Source organism: Epinephelus fuscoguttatus, linkage group LG19 (assembly GCF_011397635.1).
Source record: "Epinephelus fuscoguttatus linkage group LG19, E.fuscoguttatus.final_Chr_v1".
NCBI lineage: Eukaryota > Metazoa > Chordata > Actinopteri > Perciformes > Serranidae > Epinephelus > Epinephelus fuscoguttatus.
This window is the reverse complement of record NC_064770.1, coordinates 23,599,204-23,616,812: the sequence shown is the minus strand read 5'-3', so window position 1 is coordinate 23,616,812 and position 17,609 is coordinate 23,599,204. Positions and strand designations below refer to the sequence as shown.

The 17,609-nt window shown below is 38.3% G+C and overlaps 2 protein-coding genes across 4 annotated transcripts; both read left to right on the top strand.

Moving 5' to 3' along the window:
* Window positions 1-947: 947 nt before the first annotated feature.
* On the top strand, window positions 948-9,010 carry LOC125879372 (glycerophosphodiester phosphodiesterase 1-like). Its single transcript, XM_049561211.1, has 6 exons — window positions 948-1,427; window positions 3,245-3,420; window positions 4,479-4,584; window positions 4,732-4,824; window positions 4,993-5,204; window positions 7,504-9,010. The coding sequence occupies exons 1-6, from the start codon at window positions 1,167-1,169 to the stop codon at window positions 7,649-7,651; spliced, it is 996 nt and encodes a 331-aa protein (XP_049417168.1). The 5' UTR covers window positions 948-1,166; the 3' UTR covers window positions 7,652-9,010.
* A 572-nt stretch (window positions 9,011-9,582) lies between these two features.
* LOC125879488 (MAPK regulated corepressor interacting protein 2-like) lies at window positions 9,583-17,585 on the top strand. Of its 3 annotated transcripts, none has more exons than XM_049561404.1 (6): window positions 9,583-9,626; window positions 11,463-11,600; window positions 11,705-11,774; window positions 12,229-12,368; window positions 13,595-13,687; window positions 17,177-17,585. In XM_049561404.1, exons 2-6 carry the CDS (start codon window positions 11,546-11,548, stop codon window positions 17,245-17,247), a joined length of 429 nt encoding a protein of 142 aa, XP_049417361.1. In that variant the 5' UTR covers window positions 9,583-9,626; window positions 11,463-11,545; the 3' UTR covers window positions 17,248-17,585. The 3 variants fall into 3 exon arrangements, with proteins under 3 accessions (XP_049417361.1, XP_049417362.1, XP_049417360.1); XM_049561405.1 differs by lacking the exon at window positions 9,583-9,626 and adding an exon at window positions 11,056-11,348; XM_049561403.1 differs by lacking the exon at window positions 9,583-9,626 and having other exon boundaries at window positions 11,061-11,600.
* Window positions 17,586-17,609: the final 24 nt, after the last annotated feature.

Sequence of the window (17,609 nt, the reverse complement as noted above, 5' to 3'; positions counted from 1 at the left end):
TGCTAACGTTATTAGCACAAGCCTATGGCATTTTACATTGTATAAATTAGCCAAGCAACGGGCAGAGATTTCCTCTGCTCATATGAAGCCAGAAAAAAACACACACAAGACTAAAAATGCTATTTTTGTGGAGGCTTTATTGTCTTCACAATTTATGGTTTTTTATCTGTGAAATTAAAGTGGATAAAAATCTTTTCCACTGAGGGAAATGGTTTCAGCTTACAAAAATAGACAGGAGGTCTGCATTGCTGTGGCATGTTATATTTATGGGGAGGTGCACGTCAAGCTACAGCGCAGGGTATGGTGTCGATACGACGCAGAAGTATAAATCCCGCATAACTCTAAGTGAAAAAGTCTTTTTGGGCCCTGTTGTGTTACTTGACAGACTGGTCATTGTAATTCCAGTCAAACCCTGTTCTTTTTTCATAGACATAACTTTTTTTGTTGCCTAAACCCAACCATGTGCAGTTGTTGTTGAAAAAAACTGTCAATTTGCGGTGTTGTACCGACGTAGTGCGTTTATTTTGAAAGAGACTGTATGTAAATGTTAATTTCCTGTTAAAAAGGAGGTGTATTTTGAAAGAAGACAATGCATGTAACAGGCAGAACTTGACACAGTGTCCCAGAACATCAACAACCAACTCACCCAGGGTACTTTGCAAGTCGTATGGGGATGAGGAAAATCCATGAGCAAATGTTGATATGTGATGAGGTCGGAGCGCGAATGTGTTGGTCTCTAAGTAGGCTGCGCTGTTTCAGGAATACAGATGTAGAGATGTAGATGTAAAAGGCTCATTCTAATATAACAAAAACACAGCAGTTGTTATTAGCAGTTGATTATAAACTAATGAAAACAGTTATAAATGTTATATTCCATTTCTGCCAGTAGATGTCGCTAAAGCCCACACACTGGACCTTTAATATTTCAAACTTGTCATTGACGACAGCAGAGACACCGCCTCCCCTCCCTCCTCCTCTCCATCCTCTGCACAAGCACCAAGTGAAACTGCTGATTGTCGGTCATCTGTGTGTGTGTGTGTGATCTTCTCTCTGACCCTCCAGCATGTAGTCACCTGAGTGCCGACAGCAGAGCTCCATCCATGGCTTCTCTCTGAGCAACGACTCCTTCACCCTCCAGTCCGACAGTAACACAGACGCCCTTCATCATGCTGCAGATCGGGGATGAGGTGGTGTATTTCTCGGCGGTGTTCCTGCTGACGCTGTTGGGGACGAGGAGCCCCACGGGTGCCTCTCTCCTCACCGCATTTCTCTACGTCTTCATGGTGATGTTCCGGTTTCCTCCGGTGCCGGCGGAGCAGGCCGGCCGCGTCCTCCGGCCCAGGGCTCCATCAGGCGGCGTGCCGGTGGTGGCGCACCGCGGAGGCAGCCAAGATGCTCCGGAGAACACCTTGGCTGCGATCAGAGAGGTGATGCATCTGATCAGCTGAGAAGATGGAAATGTGCACGTGAACTTTAGCTCTAAAACACTTAATAGAGATGTAGGCCAGAGATAGGTAACACCAAAAATCAATAGCCTATATTTGTATAGGAATCCATTGCAGCAGGAATGTTAGGGCAATATATTGTGTCATAATAACTGTATTGATATTTTAGGATGCTCAGGCTTTGCATGTCGTGACTTCCCATTTTGCAGCAGCAGCAGAGCACCACATCTGTCCATCTGGTGAGGGCTAGCTGGTCAGGTTTTTATCAGATCAGTGGCTCATTTGTATTCTAGTCCACCCTGGAAAATGAACCGCGATTGATGCCATCTTCATTCCCATATTCATCTACAAACATTCACAGACTCAAAAACCCTCTCTCCCTTCACTGTCTCTGTCATTTCACATGCTGAAGGTGCTGAGTCAGCGGTGCTTGTGAGCATCCTGCTCGCCTCTGACTCACACCTCTCATCTGCCTTCATTTTTGGATGAGTCCATTTATTCTAACGAGCTTCTCCTCATCCTCTTCTTACACATTTCGATCCATTATTTAGTATCCCCTCGGAGGCAGCTATTGCATGTGGAGGGAAAGATGACATCATAAATTCCACTCTGGCTTTTGTACAGATTACAGTGCTGAAACAGTGCTGTAATGATGATGATGATGATGATGATGAGGAGGAGGAGGAGGAGGAGGAGGAGAGCTCCAGTTCGCTGCAACTGAACCCAGTCTTTGATATTACTGAGCAAAGAAATGTATCTCTGGTCTGTTGGTGTCAAAAGGAACATTTTTAATTTCCGAGTGACAATTATAATCATCCTTCTGACATGCTGATCACCCAGGGTGTCTGTTCTGTAATTTGTTTTCCACTGTAAGTGCACATGAAATTGTGACTGCAGGATTTTGCATCAGTGTCAGATACAGAGTGCTCCTCTAGGTGTCACTTTTGACTAATACTTGTATTGTGAGTAACAAGCCAGGCTACATATTTAGTCATGCTTTTAAACGCCTTTACTGGTGCTTTGTTGTAATTTGCTCCGTAGAATAAAGTGATCCATTGTCCCACTCACAGCTTTCTACTTTTAATTGTAATCATCCCTCACACTGGCTGCCAATCAGGGCCGTTGATGTGTCACACACTTATAATTCCCATGCTCAAATGGTGACAAATATGTCCCCCCGTAAAAATTTTTTTTAATTGAATTAAATGAAATTCCATTTTTTGGTAGAGTTTGCCTCTTTATTAGGAAACGGGTTCAAACAAAAAATTGATACAGTCATTGAAAAATTCATCCTTTTTGTTTAGGCCCAAATGAATTTTGCAATAATAATGTATGGTTATCACAAAATCCCATGGCACACCTGGACTGGCATCACGGCACACCATTTGTGAACCACTGCATTAATGTGTTCATCGCTTTAATATTGGAGCTAATTTAAATTTATTTCTATACATTTAATTTATTACTTTAAATACTGCGGGGTAGCTTGTGAAGTCCCCTGTGGACCACTAAATCCTTATTCATAGAATAATGTCAGAGTTAAATGATTAGAATTTGTGCTGTTTTTTGCTTTTTTTTGTTCACGTCACACACACACACACACACACACACACACACACACACACACACACACATTCAGTTCACATAGTGTACTTTGCATGTACCTGTGGAGGACATGTCCTTACTGTTTAATGACTGACTCACTGTGTCACACTTTCTTATTGACGTAGGCTCATTCTCTCCTTCCTGAAAGCTGTTTGATTTTTGTCATCTTGTCCCCCTGTGATGTCCCACTACAGGCCAGTAGGAACGGAGCAACTGGAGTGGAGCTGGACCTGAGTTTCACAGCCGATGAAGTGCCCGTACTGATGCACGATGAGACTGTGGACCGCACCACCAACGGCTCTGGACCAGTCAGCAAACTGCCGTTGGTCCAGCTTAAGAGACTTGATGCTGCCGCTCGTCACAGACTGAAGTATGCTGCATATTAAATATTTCATTTCTACTCATCTAAACTTGTTATTTGGTGCTTAGATGAAGAAATAATATAAATATAAATATAAAAAATATAAATATAAATAATAATAAATTTCATATCAGTGATCCCCCGCCCCTGCACTAATATGTCACCATTTAAAGTATCTCTTCTCACTGATTTTAAAGATTTAAAACAAGAGAGCAAGAAAACAGACTTGGAACATAAAAGTGTGTTACAGCAGGGATGTTGACCAGTTGTTTATGACCAGATGATCACTGGTATATCAGTTACTCACCCTGTGTTACGTTGAATTCAGGTGGAAAATGTTGCTTTTCTCGCATTCCTCTGGTAAACGAAAAATCCAAAAACAGAAAGTTCTTGATGAACAGTCCATGTTTAACAACAGCAAAACTACATCACAACATCTATTTACAAACTCTCACACAACTCGTGCGGTATAACTCAAGTCTCATTTATCCAGTCGTACACTCAGTATTTCCCAGACGGCCCTTTCCAAAGGGCAACTTAACTGAAAGTGAACCTATCTGTGCTCTCCTTAAAGCCAGATCCCACTGACAAAAACAGTCATTTTACCTGGCTGAACTCAGGAGCTGCTGGTCTGCTCATACCTGAATCAGTAAGTTTGTTTCTGTTATTGTGTGACCTTGCAGAAGCATTTAAAACACCAGAGTCACGTAATAACACAAACTAGCTAACTGATTGAGGCAGTGGTGGACCAGCAGCCTCTGAGTTCAGCTAGGTAAAAATGCTGTTTTTGTCAATGGAGTCTGGCTTTAAAGAGAGCATATATAAGTTTCACTTTTAGTTTGCTGAAGAGGGCCGTCTGTTTGGGAAGTTTTGAGCATATGACTGGATAAATGACTTCAGTTCATCAAGAGTTTTCTCAGTTTTTTGATTCTTCGTTCACTGTGGAGGCATGGGAGAAAAAAACGTTTTCTTCGTGAATTCAACGTAACGAGGTGAGTAGTTTATATATAAATGAGCATTTCGGGGTGAAATATCCTTTAGTAAACTGTGGTTTCTTTCATCTCCAGGGACAAGTTTAGTATCGAGAAGGTCCCGACTCTGCAGGAGGCAGTGGAGGAATGCATCAGACACCAGCTGACCATCTTCTTTGATGTCAAAGATCAACCTGATAAGGTACCTGACAGGCCCTGATCCTTCTAGGAGGCAGCCATTTCACAAATCTCTTCAAATAATCGGGTCATAATCGGATAGTTTAATAATGTTCTGTTGGTCATTTCTCCAGTTTTTTAGGAAATTTTAATAAGTTTTCCTCTTTTCCAGGCTGCAACAGTGCTTCATCAGATGTATAAGAAGTTCCCTGTCCTTTACAACTCCAGCATTGTCTCTTCCTTTGAACCCAAAGTCATCTACAAGGTAACACACTTATATGATCATCTTTACAAAGTTATTTCAATGTTTCAAACTGTGTCTACTTTGCATACTTACAGACTTGTTTATTTACTAAATAGCTTCGTTGTTGTATCTCATTCGAGGACTGTATTCTCTGTCCTTAATTGACCTCCAACTTCTTCTGGCCCACAGATGCGTCAGACTGACCCCAACGTAGTCACAGCTCTCATCCACCGCCCCTGGAGACTGAGTCGCTTCGGCGATGGCACACCTCGGTCCTTGTCGACATCGGGTCAGCTGTGGCTGGGGCTCCTGGACGTCTTGTTGGACTGGGCCCACCATCACATACTGTGGAAACTCTGTGGTGTCTCTGCCATCCTGGTGCAGAAAGACTTCATCTCACTGTAGGTGATATTAAATTAGTTTTACCATTTCATCTTAAGGTGTGTGTAGGTCACAGGGTTTAACAGGGTCCCACAGGAGGGAACTGTTCTTGTGTGCTTAACTCTTGTATACTGTGCTCTGCATTCAAACGTCAGGATGTGTTTCATTTAAAAAAAAAACAATAAGTGAGATTCTTTCTATGCAAAACGATACCTGTGTATAGAGACTGATGCTGCATCTGTGCTCAGTTGCAAAATCAGGCATGACGATCAACGGCGGCATGTCTTAACAGGCATACAGAAAATGATAAAAACTTAAATTTGTTGAGAGTGAGTAATTAAACGCACATCACGTAGGTGCAAGGCTAACTAACGCTTGTACACTTACAAGTTTAATCAAGACAACATTTCAATCATACTTGGAGCTTCATCAAGGTCAAAAAGTTTGAAAACCACACCTTTATTTATATCTGTGTCCTCATATGAAATATAATCATATTAAAATATTATTATGTTATTATCATGGAAAAAATATTGAGTTCTTCTGCAAAAATGTGTGTTTACTTTTCTAACTTTTCTTGTTTTTGCATTTTTTTTCTTGTAAAATTGTGTATATGTTCACCACATCACACCTCTGCAAATCTTTTAAATGAAACAGTGTCTTTTGATCATACCTAGGTATGGGTTCTGATAGCCCATTTTTGCTATGGTTCCTGATCGGCAGAGTGCCCCTATTCATTAAGCTCTAACTGTTCTTATCAAATCTTGAAAATATATAGGTAGCAGCTTCTTATTAGCCGACTGTGGCTGTTAAGATGAATGTTATGAGCGGTGGCAGATTAGATCAGCTGTTAATGTCTGAAAGGAAAAGTCTGCATGTCTGTTTTCTGCAGCTGGTGTCTGTATTCAGCCAAAGATTGTTTGTGAGTAAAAAGACGCATCACTCAAAACTTATTCCACTACAGATCACTGATTACATGCACTAAAATGTAATGTGTAACATATTCCATTAGATTACTCAAACTAAGTAACATATGCTACATATTTGGGGATTAAACAGTCCTAACAGCAAGCAAATGCCACCCTTTGTCCACACTGAATCAGTCAAATATGCACTTTTGTTATGTCATGTAGACAAATCACGTGAGCCTACTTATCAGCTGTGTGTTTAACTGGAGGCAGAACCACTTAAAGGGTGGGCGAGTACCTGCTATCTTTCTACGTTTGTACTTTTTAAACAGAAAAGACACATTTTACACTGTGATATTTCCTGGGAATTACGTACAATACAGCCAACAGCAAGGAGGTTGTTATTAGCGATGGTCATTTACCAGAAACGTTCCAACTCCCTGGTGATCTCCCTCCAGCCAGCTGCCACCATATAGGGTTTTTTTTGTAGTAGGTATCATATAGATGACTCCTCATTTCAACTTTATGAATCCGTTGTTCCTCTTCCATTGTGGAGCTTTAAAAGCGACGTACAAATAGGGCGTCTGACAGAAGTTATGCTCAAAACAGCAGCACTGCGTCATCGCTCGTGCCCAGTTGGAACATCCTAATAGAAAACAATGCAATCAAACTGACGCTCACTCACACTGCATTCAGTTCTTTAGAGCAAATAAAACATAAACAAATAAAGTAGTCCCTTCAAGTGATCTATTGTTAAGATGGCAACTGTATTCAGAATGTCACCACTTGAAACTCTAACAGAATACAGTTACTCATATTTTGCATTTTAAATATATAACGCTGTTAGGCTACTTGTTTTCTGTTACTCCCTCAACTACTCACTTCTGTAACAATTAACTTGTGAAGAAAGATTTGTTTTTCTCTGCCTCTGGTGAACGAATAATCCAAACATGAAGAAAATTCTTGATGAATTGAAGTCACATGGGGCCGCATTTAACAACAGCAAAACTATATAAAGACATCTGTTTACACACTCTCACACAACTCGTGCAGAACAGATGTTTTGACATAGCTTTGCTGTTGTTAAACGTGGCCCCCTACGACTTTAACTCATCAAGAATTTCCCTCTGTTTTTGGATTCTTCATTCACCGTGGAGGCATGGGAGAAAAACAACTTCTGTCTTAGTGAATTTAACACAGCACAGGGTGAGCAACTGATATACAAGTATTAGTTGGGGGGAGTGAGGTATTCCTTTAACAGGGACCAACAGGCTGGTGCCACTTCTCCCAGTTACACTTTGCTTCATTTAAGCGGCTCACTATTCTATATCATGTATTATTTGCAACAAAAATGTGGATACTGTGTCTTATTTACTGAGCTGTGTTTTATTTTCTTCCTCCTTCCACTTAGGGACTACGTTCAGTACTGGGCAGAGCGAGGTGTGGAGGTGGTGGGCTGGACTGTTAACACCGCTGTGGAGAAAGACTTCTACCAAAACCTGCTGAAGATTGGCTACATCACAGACAGTCTGCTGGAAGACTGTGATCCTCATTACTGAGTGATCACACACACACTTGAATACAAACACATAGATAGATACATACAGGAAGGATTAAAACCTCAAGTGTTTTCAGCTCAAAGATACAATTTTACAGCTTCTTACTTAACAATTAGAAGCTGGGAACTCCGTGTTTACACAAACGACTACATGATTACTACGTTTCCCAGTTTCCTGTCCTCTCAAAGACGTTAAAATATTGATATATGAACATAAGATTAATTATAAGGTGGAATAAAGTTAGAAATGTGGTGCTAACTAGCTCTGTAGTGGCAATTTAACAACCAAGCTTTATAGAAATACCTATATGATTTACTGTAGAGGTAAGAACATCATTGCCTGTAGCTGGCATACAGGTAACTTCCCTTTAAATCTACAGACTCATTAAACCATGAAGACTCAGCTGTATACTTCCTTATCTTTATCCTACTACCAGCAGCAATACCTCCAACTCTCCTGGACCAGGGATTAGGATTAGGCTACTTTAAAGATCTTTTCTACCTTCTGTGCTGATCTGTCAGAAGCTTTAAAGAGACATCAGTGTATATGGTTAGACATATTGGCATCATGTCAATGCCTGCTGTCATGGTCATGATATTTATTTAATAACAGACTCTAGACTCAATTTCTACAAGTTGACAAGATGATGCTTGATTGTACGATTGTTCAGAAACTTGCCACCTGTCGTCAAGTGCCACAGCAGCACCAATACACAGGAAACTTTGTATTAAAGTAATATCTGAAGGACTTCACTGCTGAGGGGAGGTAAATCTGAGCCCTGACACACATATGGTAGGTATAAACGCCAAATTATTGGTATGATTTAACTCCTTTAAGACATTCTGAATCACCAGAGAAGGAAAACTCCAAATTCCCATCCCATCGGCCCAAGAAATGTTTGACTAGATATCATAACACCTGGAATTTGTTCATTCAAATTTACAGAAAATGTAATTGAGAGGTTTATTTCCTCACATAATGGTCGAATGCTGCTTTGAAGAATTCTCCATCAAACTAGGAATATAACTATTCATTCTCTTTATTTTATTTTCATTTAACTTAATTGTTTCGGTTGAAAATAGTCACTTTAAAATATTGATTGTAAAGAGTATCAGAATCAGCCTTTTAATTTTAGGTTTTTAAGGAGTTCTTGTAGACAAAAGGTCAACAACCACATCTCGGTCACTTATTACCAACAACGCTCGATGTTGTCTTTCATTTCCTGTTGGGTTAAGAGTGTCATATACATTAGAGATAAGTCATCATCATAGGGTCAGACATCGAAGCATCTTATGTTCTTGTTTAGGCTGAAATAAATCTTAAGAATCTAAGTCCAGTTGGCAAAACTGATGGAAGTTAATGATGCCTTTTAAGTGAAAATCCTGAATATTAAACTTTTAAAAAGCATCAGTTTGTGAGAGTTTGTATTGATTCCTGTTAATGGCCATCTGGGTGTCAGTCCAACTTTTAATCTACCACATGCTCAGTTAGTGTAAAGTAGAGCATGCTGCCGTGTAAACATGGTTGTGTGTGAGTGTTGCGTTGTGCCTCTGACCTCACCTGTGTGTACTGTAAACACAGAGCCGTTGGGCAGATGGGGGCCACACATGGAGGAGCAGACAAGGGGTGTAGCACCATATTCTGGGCCCTGTGCATACCCAGTCTCTGTCAGCCCCCTGCCCTTCTTCTCCTGATGAAGCATCGACACATACACACTTTTCAAAATATTTTTTTCTTAACCATGAAAATCATGCTTTACCCGTTCAGATCCCTCTTCCATCTCAATGGACATAGCTCATCTGGGATGTCTAGATCTGTGATCACTGTGATCTGACTCCACTCAAATGCACACAGTTGTTTGATGGGATGTCTGTGAGCCAATCACAGTGTTACACATCATCTTAAGTGGACTGCAGTGGAGCCACACCCACTTTTTCAACAAGCATGGCCAACCATGAGGCAAGGAGGACACAAGGCATGTTTTAATCTATTTATCATATTATTAAAGTGCATCGTTTGTGTTTGAACAGTTTTAAGTAAACATGAGATGTTACGTTACTCGTACATGTCAAAATATAGTTTAACAGACTTACAGCTTTTACTCAGGATTTTTTTTAACATATTCATCCATTACAATGGACAGGGAGATCTTGGTACTGGAAAATGAAAAGGGAAATCATATATGATTTTCTAAGGATACAGTCAGCTTATAAAGCATCATATTGATTATGTACACAGAATATTCATTTCTGGAGGTTTTGAACAAACTCTGGAGAAGCTTCAGAAATCGAATATAAAATATAAATGCAATTCATTTTAAAGCATCCGTTTATTGATTGATATGAGTTACCTTTTCATAAAAATACATTAACTCATGTTTTGTGTCTTTTGAAAGGTCTGTTAAGGTTTACACGTTTCTCACATTCAGATTCTCCATCCACATGAATGGAATGAAAAAAATAACAGATAGTTGCATATCCTTTAATTTTTTTAAATGATTTATGAGTGCATTTAGGGTAGAAATCCATTGTTACATATATTTAATGTTTTTGTGTTTGTTTGGAACATTACGCTACTGTTTGGCCAGCCATTAGATTCTGGATGGGAATGTTAGTTGAGCTGCTGAGTTTGCTCTTACAACAACAACAACAACAAATTAATAAATCAATAATGATAATATTATTAAATATTTAGGACTATACTGGCAGAGTTTAGCATGATGACCAATGTAATTATTTCCCAGAGTTTGTTTGGGTTACCATAGTCCCTAAATGTATGTAGAAATACAGGAAATTAGATTCAAACACCTATTGTTATTTTCTCTTCTGTTCTCATAGTCCAGATGAGATGCACCAACTCTGCTGACACATTTAGAAATACAGATATAAATATTCATTTATTCATTTATGTGTTTCTTTATAGTAAGTTATGTACAGGCATGTCATTGTCCGTGGTTTATAGAATGTAGTATAGTATACAAAGTCCTAAAAAGTTAAAGTATATTATGATACAATTATGAAGTATATTATGATATAAAAATAAGTCATAAAAATCATAGTATAGTATATAATAAAACTGATAAAAAAAATGGTCTAGTACAGTATACGATTTTTTTTTTTAATTTGAAAAATGTCATAAACAATGTGTCTTAAAAAATTCATAAAAATTCACTTAATTTATTTTAATTTAACTGAATTTAATTTCATTTCATTTCATTTCATTTCATTTTTGTGGGGGGCGACCCCAGACGCTCTGTTCTATTTTGGCCCCCCACATTTCTCAAACCAAAGTTACGCCCTTGGTCATACTTATTATTGAACAAGGCACAATTTTAATTTACCTTGATTTAGGGAATGAGGGAAGAAAATAATGGACCCCAGTCTGTAGTGGGTGTTACAGATGTCCCACAGACCGGGGACACTGTCTCTTTAAAGCGCCGGGGGAGGCGTGTAAGGACGTCGAGGAGTGGTGTGCGCCCAATGTCTTATGAATGACCGCCGCTGGTTCAGGTTATGTGACATTGTGGCAGTTCAGGACACTTCAGCACCAAAGGGAGTAAAGTGTCTGGACTTGAGGTGGAGGCAGGTGAGAGGGGGAAGGTCGCTGGATGAGATGCGCCCCGGCTGTTGGTTTTAACGCGGAGAGGAGCGCGGCGCACGGTTGTGTTTTCTGCGCAGTCAGTGTGTGAAGTCTCGTGGTGAGCTCCGTGGATTTGCTTTGGATTTAAACTGTGTCCGCTGTGGGTGAAACTCAGAAGACTGACACTTTCCACATCAGGGATTTATTTAACTTTTTAGTGCTTTTAACGCAGGACTGCTCCACCTGTATCTGCTCCATCTGGACTCCTTCTTCTTACTTCAAAGTGCCAAAGTTTACAGGTGACTTTTCCTGCGCATGATGTACACAATCACAAGAGGCCCCAGCAAACTTGTCACCCAGCGACGGACAGGTGAGACTTTTAACTGTTCAACCATGTTACACTTTCAGAGATCCAGCATTCATCTTGTTTTCAAGTGTTTCTTTTATGTGAAATGTCGTTGTGTAACATTTTAGGGCCCACGCAGCAGCTTGACAACAAAATCAACGACTTCAAGCACAAACAAACATCCTGGAGTATCCCTGAGTAAGTGTGCAATTCTCAATAATTTTTTTTCCTGTGGTGCTTTTTCATGTGTGGCCTTTTAAGTCTCAAAAGTCTGGCTAATTTGGCACAATAATTGTGTTGGTTAAAGTGTGTGTTAGTGAGTGACAGTGTGCTGGCAGCAGTGGACGTCATCATTTTGAGACAGGCAGCCTGAATGATTTATAACACACCTTCCACTGTGGCTTCCCCCAAGGCTCATTGTGCCTGCTGGGCTGTTTTCATGCCTTTAAACCACCCTGTGTGTTTGTGTGTGTGTGTGTGTGTGTGTGTGTGTGACCTTGTGGTGCAGTCAAGGTGGCACATGGTCCGTCATTCAGCTGTTGCAATCTCTGACTCCCGTACAAAGAGCCAACCATGCTTTAAGTGAAGTTGCACTTGCAGAAAAAGAACCTTGTTACATGTTTTTCTTCTTCTTCTTCTTCTTCTTCTTCAGCCTTCCTGCACCCAAGATAGTTTTCAGTCGCCCGAACGGTAAGAAGTACCATCACTCTGCTCCGGCTTTGCCCGCAGACAACCAGCAGGAAGAGAGCTTCTCAGCGGCGCATGAGGAAAACGTCAAATTTGTCTGCGATGGTGAGGAAATGAATGAACGGTCTAACTGGAAGAACAAGAAGCCAAGACAACACTTTGTATTGTCTCACTGTATCCAGACACCCGTCCCCTGTCCACTGTTTTGTGAATAACATTGTTTTACTATCAAGTTGTTTAAATGAAATGCTAACCTCCCCCCTCCCAGGCCTCACCCACACAGCTGCTCAGACACTGATAGCCATGATAGGCACCTAACAGAAAAATGCTCTCACTCCCACATATGCTGCACATGTCCCACGCTGGCACATGCACTGAAGGTAACAGGGTTTTTGGCTTCAACTAGCGCCCACCAGCCTCTCAGTCCAGAGAATCTTGTTGTCTAGGTTTGGTTGAAACTCGGCGCAGTGACCCACTTTTGAAGTTTGAACATTCACAGGCTCATTCAGACTCAATTTGGCTCGGCTGTTCTTGCTCTCTGTGTCCTGTGAGTCGCTGGCGTTGAAGCTCAGCTGCAGCAGCTCATAAACAACTTCAGTAACCTTGTGTTTGAGTGGTCAAGGACACAAAGAAGGCCCGACCCCCCCTGTTGAGAGAGTGGGAGAGCTGTTCAGGATGGATTCATTCACTTTTACCCTCTGAATACCTTCAATACACGCCATTAACAAGCGTAACCATTTCAGCTTTCTGAAAGTCATGACCTGAAGGCAGCTACCAGAGATAAAATCAAGCACACACACACGCTACATGTGACCAGTCCACATGCTGCGTTAATGTGAAACACAAACGTTTGCCAGGAGTGGCAGGCCTTTGAGGCAGTTGCCCTTGTGGACTTTACTTGTTTGACTCTGCGGGTGTGACACTGGGGTGCAGAAGATTTTAACCAAGGAGATAAGAACTTTGGCTTTTACCCACTAATTACATTCTCTATACTGTATCCATGGGTTCAGATTACTGTTATTTAACATAATTTTGATTTAACTGTGTTAAATACTTGCTTGTGTGTGCTGTCTCTTGTTGATCAGAGGTGTAATCAAACAAATTGTGGACATACAGTGAAGGCTGCAGCTTATTCTATCTGTAATTATCATTGCATACTCTATGAATCTGCTTCTTCTGATTCCATAGAACATAAAAAAACTGAGAAGTCTATCACAACTCCCAAGAACCCAAGGAGACGTCTTCAAATGTCGACTTAATCACCTCTACATACTGTATCAGAGCTTACAAGTATCAGTAATAGATGTACTGACTGAGCTGTTGTGATTCAGCCTGGCAGGAGGTGGTGCAGCAGGAGCAGGGGCCAGCGGAGGACCAGGGAGCAGTCCACTATAAAGAAACCACTCCCAGCCCACACATGGACAGTAAGTACAGCTTCTCCTCTCCCTCTTCCTCTTCAGAGTGCTCCTTACAATGCTTCATCCTCCCTCAGCTCATGTTCATGTCTCCAGGCCAGTCATTTGCATTTTACCGGCTCACTGGCTGATCTAAGGGATATTGTCATATACAAATACATCTATGTGTATATATATATATAAACATCTTCGTTTATAGCGTATGTGCTTTGGCACGTTTTGTTTGAGGGCGTCTGAATATTGTTGTTTAGTCTCTTGTGAAAAAAGGCCCACAGGCCTACTGCACTACTGTGACATGGGCAGGTTGTATTGGCTCATGACAGCCAGCCAACCACGGATTAGTGGACATGCTTTTGATCCTTTCAGCTGGAGGGAAGCCAGCACAGGTCACAGGCATAGTCCGAATGACATGCACCAACTCTGCTGACACATTTAAAAATGTTTGGTTATAAGTATTCATTCATTTACGTATTTCTTTATAGTAAGTTATGTACAGGAGTGTCATTGTCTATGGTCTGTAGTAGCCTATGTAGTATAGTATAAAAAGATAAAGTATATTACCATATATAAAGCCATAGTATAGTATGTAATAAAAACTGACGCAAATTGGCATAGTAAGGCATGTCATAATTTTTTCATGTAAAACGTGTCAAAAATGATGATATAGTACACAATCAAAATGTCATAAAAATGTGTCATAAAAAAATTAATTAAAAACTCATAGTATGCCATGATTATAGTGTGCTGTAAAAAAAAAATCTAATAGAATAGTATGCCATTTGAAAAAATCATTAAACATAGTATGTCTTTTGAAATGTCATTAAAAAATCACAGTATAGTGCACCATAAAAAGACCATAGTATAAAATATGCTATAAAATAAACATAAGGAGTCACAGTATGTCACAAAACAATCATAGGATAGAATGCCATAAAAAAGTAATAGGATAGTCTGTCATAGTATTTTTTATGTCATAAAAATATTTTATTACATACAATACTGTGATTTTAATATGACATACTATACTATGATTTTTTTAATGACATATTATATTATGTTATTTTTGTGACATACAATACTACGATTTTTTATGACATACTACACTACTACATACTATTCTATGAATTTTTATGACATACTTTGATATGTTTTAAAGACATACTATACTATGACTTTTGACATACTTTACTATGATTTTTTTACATTCTATACTGTGACTTGTTTCCATACTATAATATTACTTTTTTGACATAATAGTTTTTTAAAAATACTCTCCTATGATTTTTTATGACATACTTTTATACTATGTTTTTTTTTATGACATACTATATTATAATTTTTTATGACATACTATATTATAATTTTTTGTGCCATACGATACCACGATTTTTTTTTTTGACATCATACTATGACTTTTTTTACATACTATACTATGATTCTTTTATGACCTACTATACCATGACTTTTTTACGTAATATATACATAATTTTTTTTTAAATACTATACTATGATTTCTTTTTAAATACTATACGATTATTGTTTCATGACATACCATATTATGATTTTTTGACACACTATACTATAATTTTTTTGACATACTATAATATGAACTTTATAACATACTACACTATGACTTTTTTATGGCATACGATACTATGACTTTTTACATTCTATACTATTTTTTGACATACTATACTATGATTCTTTTGTGACATACTATACCATTACTTTTTATTACGTAAAATATATTTTTTGACATACTATATTGTGACATTTTTATGACATGCTATACTATGACTTTTTTTACATACTAAACTATGATTTTTTTTTTAAAAAAATACTCTCCTATGATTTTTTATGACATACTTTTATACTATGATTACTTTATGACATACTACACTTCGATTTTTTTATGACATACTATATTATGATTTTTTTGTGACATACTTTACTATAAATTTTTTGTGCCATACGGTACCATGATTTTTTTTTTGACATCATACAATGAATTTTTTACATACTATACTATGATTCTTTTATGACATACTATACCATGACTTTTTTTACGTAATGTATATTTTTTGACATACTATACTATGGCTTTTTTACATACTATACTATGATTTTTTTTTTTTAAATACTATACTATTATTGTTTCATGACATACCATATTATGATTTTTTTTATGACATGCCTATGGTTTTCATATACTATAAAACTATAGTATGTCTGAAAAAAGTCATACTATAGTATGTTGTAAAAAAAAAGTCATGGTATAGTATGTTGTAAAAAAAATCATAGTATGTCAAAAGAAGTCATAGTATAGTATGTCGCAAAAACTCGTAGTATGCCCAAAAGAAAAGCCATAGTTTAGTATGTCGTAAAAAAGTCATAGTTTAGTATGTAAATAAACTTCATAGTATAGAATGTTGTCCAAAAATCATGAAAAAACGTCATAGTATAGCATGTCGCCCAAAATAATAAAAAAACTTCATAGTATAGTATGTTGTCCAAAATCATAAATAAACTTCATAGTATAGAATGTTGTCCAACAGTATGAAAAAACGTCATAATATAGCATGTGGTCCAAAAATCATAAAAAAAGTCATAGTGTAGTATGTCGTCAAAAATGATGAAAAAAGTCATAGTATAGTATGTCATCCAAAAGTATGAAAAAAAGTCATAGTATAGTATGTCATCCAAAATGATGAAAAAAGTCATAGTATAGTATGTCGTCCAAAATGATGAAAAAAGTCATAGTGTAGTATGTCGCCCAAAATGATGAAAAAAGTCATAGTATAGTATGTCGTCCAAAAGTATGAAAAAAAGTCATAGTATAGTATGTCGTCCAAAAGTATGAAAAAAAAGTCATAGTATAGTATGTCGTCCAAAATCATGAAATAAAACATCTTTGTATACTATGTCGAAATTTCATAGGAAAGCATGTTGGAAAAAAATGTTAGTACAGTATGTTGTAAAGAAGTCATAGTAAAGTATTTTGAAAAAAAATCACAGCAAAGTATGTCATAAAGAAAGTCATAGTATAGTATGTCAAAATTTCATAGTATAGTATGTTGTAAAGAAATCATAGTAGACATAACACACAGTCATCATGTCATAGTATAATATGTCATAAAAAAAGGTAGTATGGTATGCCAATAAATAATCAGAAAATAATCATAGTATATCATGTCTTACAAATCATAGTGTCGTATTTCCAAAAAAGTCATCGTTCAGTATGCCATAAAAAAATAATCTGTAGTATCCTCTCAACAAATAAAAGGTCACACTGTAGTGTGACATAAATAAAATCTTAGTGTAGTAGCCCATTAAAGAATCACAGTATGTCATAAAAGTCCCAGTCCCCACAGTCATGGCAAGCACAGAATAGCAGTTTTCTTTTCACATTTGAATGTTTTAGAGTGTAATGATCATCACGGCCTCACAAGCCAAAAGTCTATGAATCTCATCTCATGTTGTTTTATTTTTTTTTTTCAGATTTTGTGCCCATAGATCTGGATGAATGGTGGGCCCAGCGTTTCCTGGCCAATATAGACAAGCTATCCTGACACTCTTCTAGGATTTGTGGATCTTGAGGGATGGTCAGGAGGACAGACCTGAAGCAGGATGGGTCACAGAGGAGAGGAGGCCTGGGCAGGTGTTTCAGGTTTTAAAAAAAAACCCAAATGTGGTTCAAACGGATGGACAGCGCTGGGACGCTTACAGACCACAGAGAATCACATCACTTGAACTCTTACCTTCTAACAATCCATCTCTTAATATTCAGTCAGGAACAGACTGCACAGTGGAGGACGACATCTCCAAGTTGAGGTTCCTCTAATCTTTCTACCTTCACAACTGAGACGTCTTGTTACTTTGAAATGCAGTAAAATTTTGTTTTCAAAAAGCTGTGTTGGAATCTTTGTGGTTG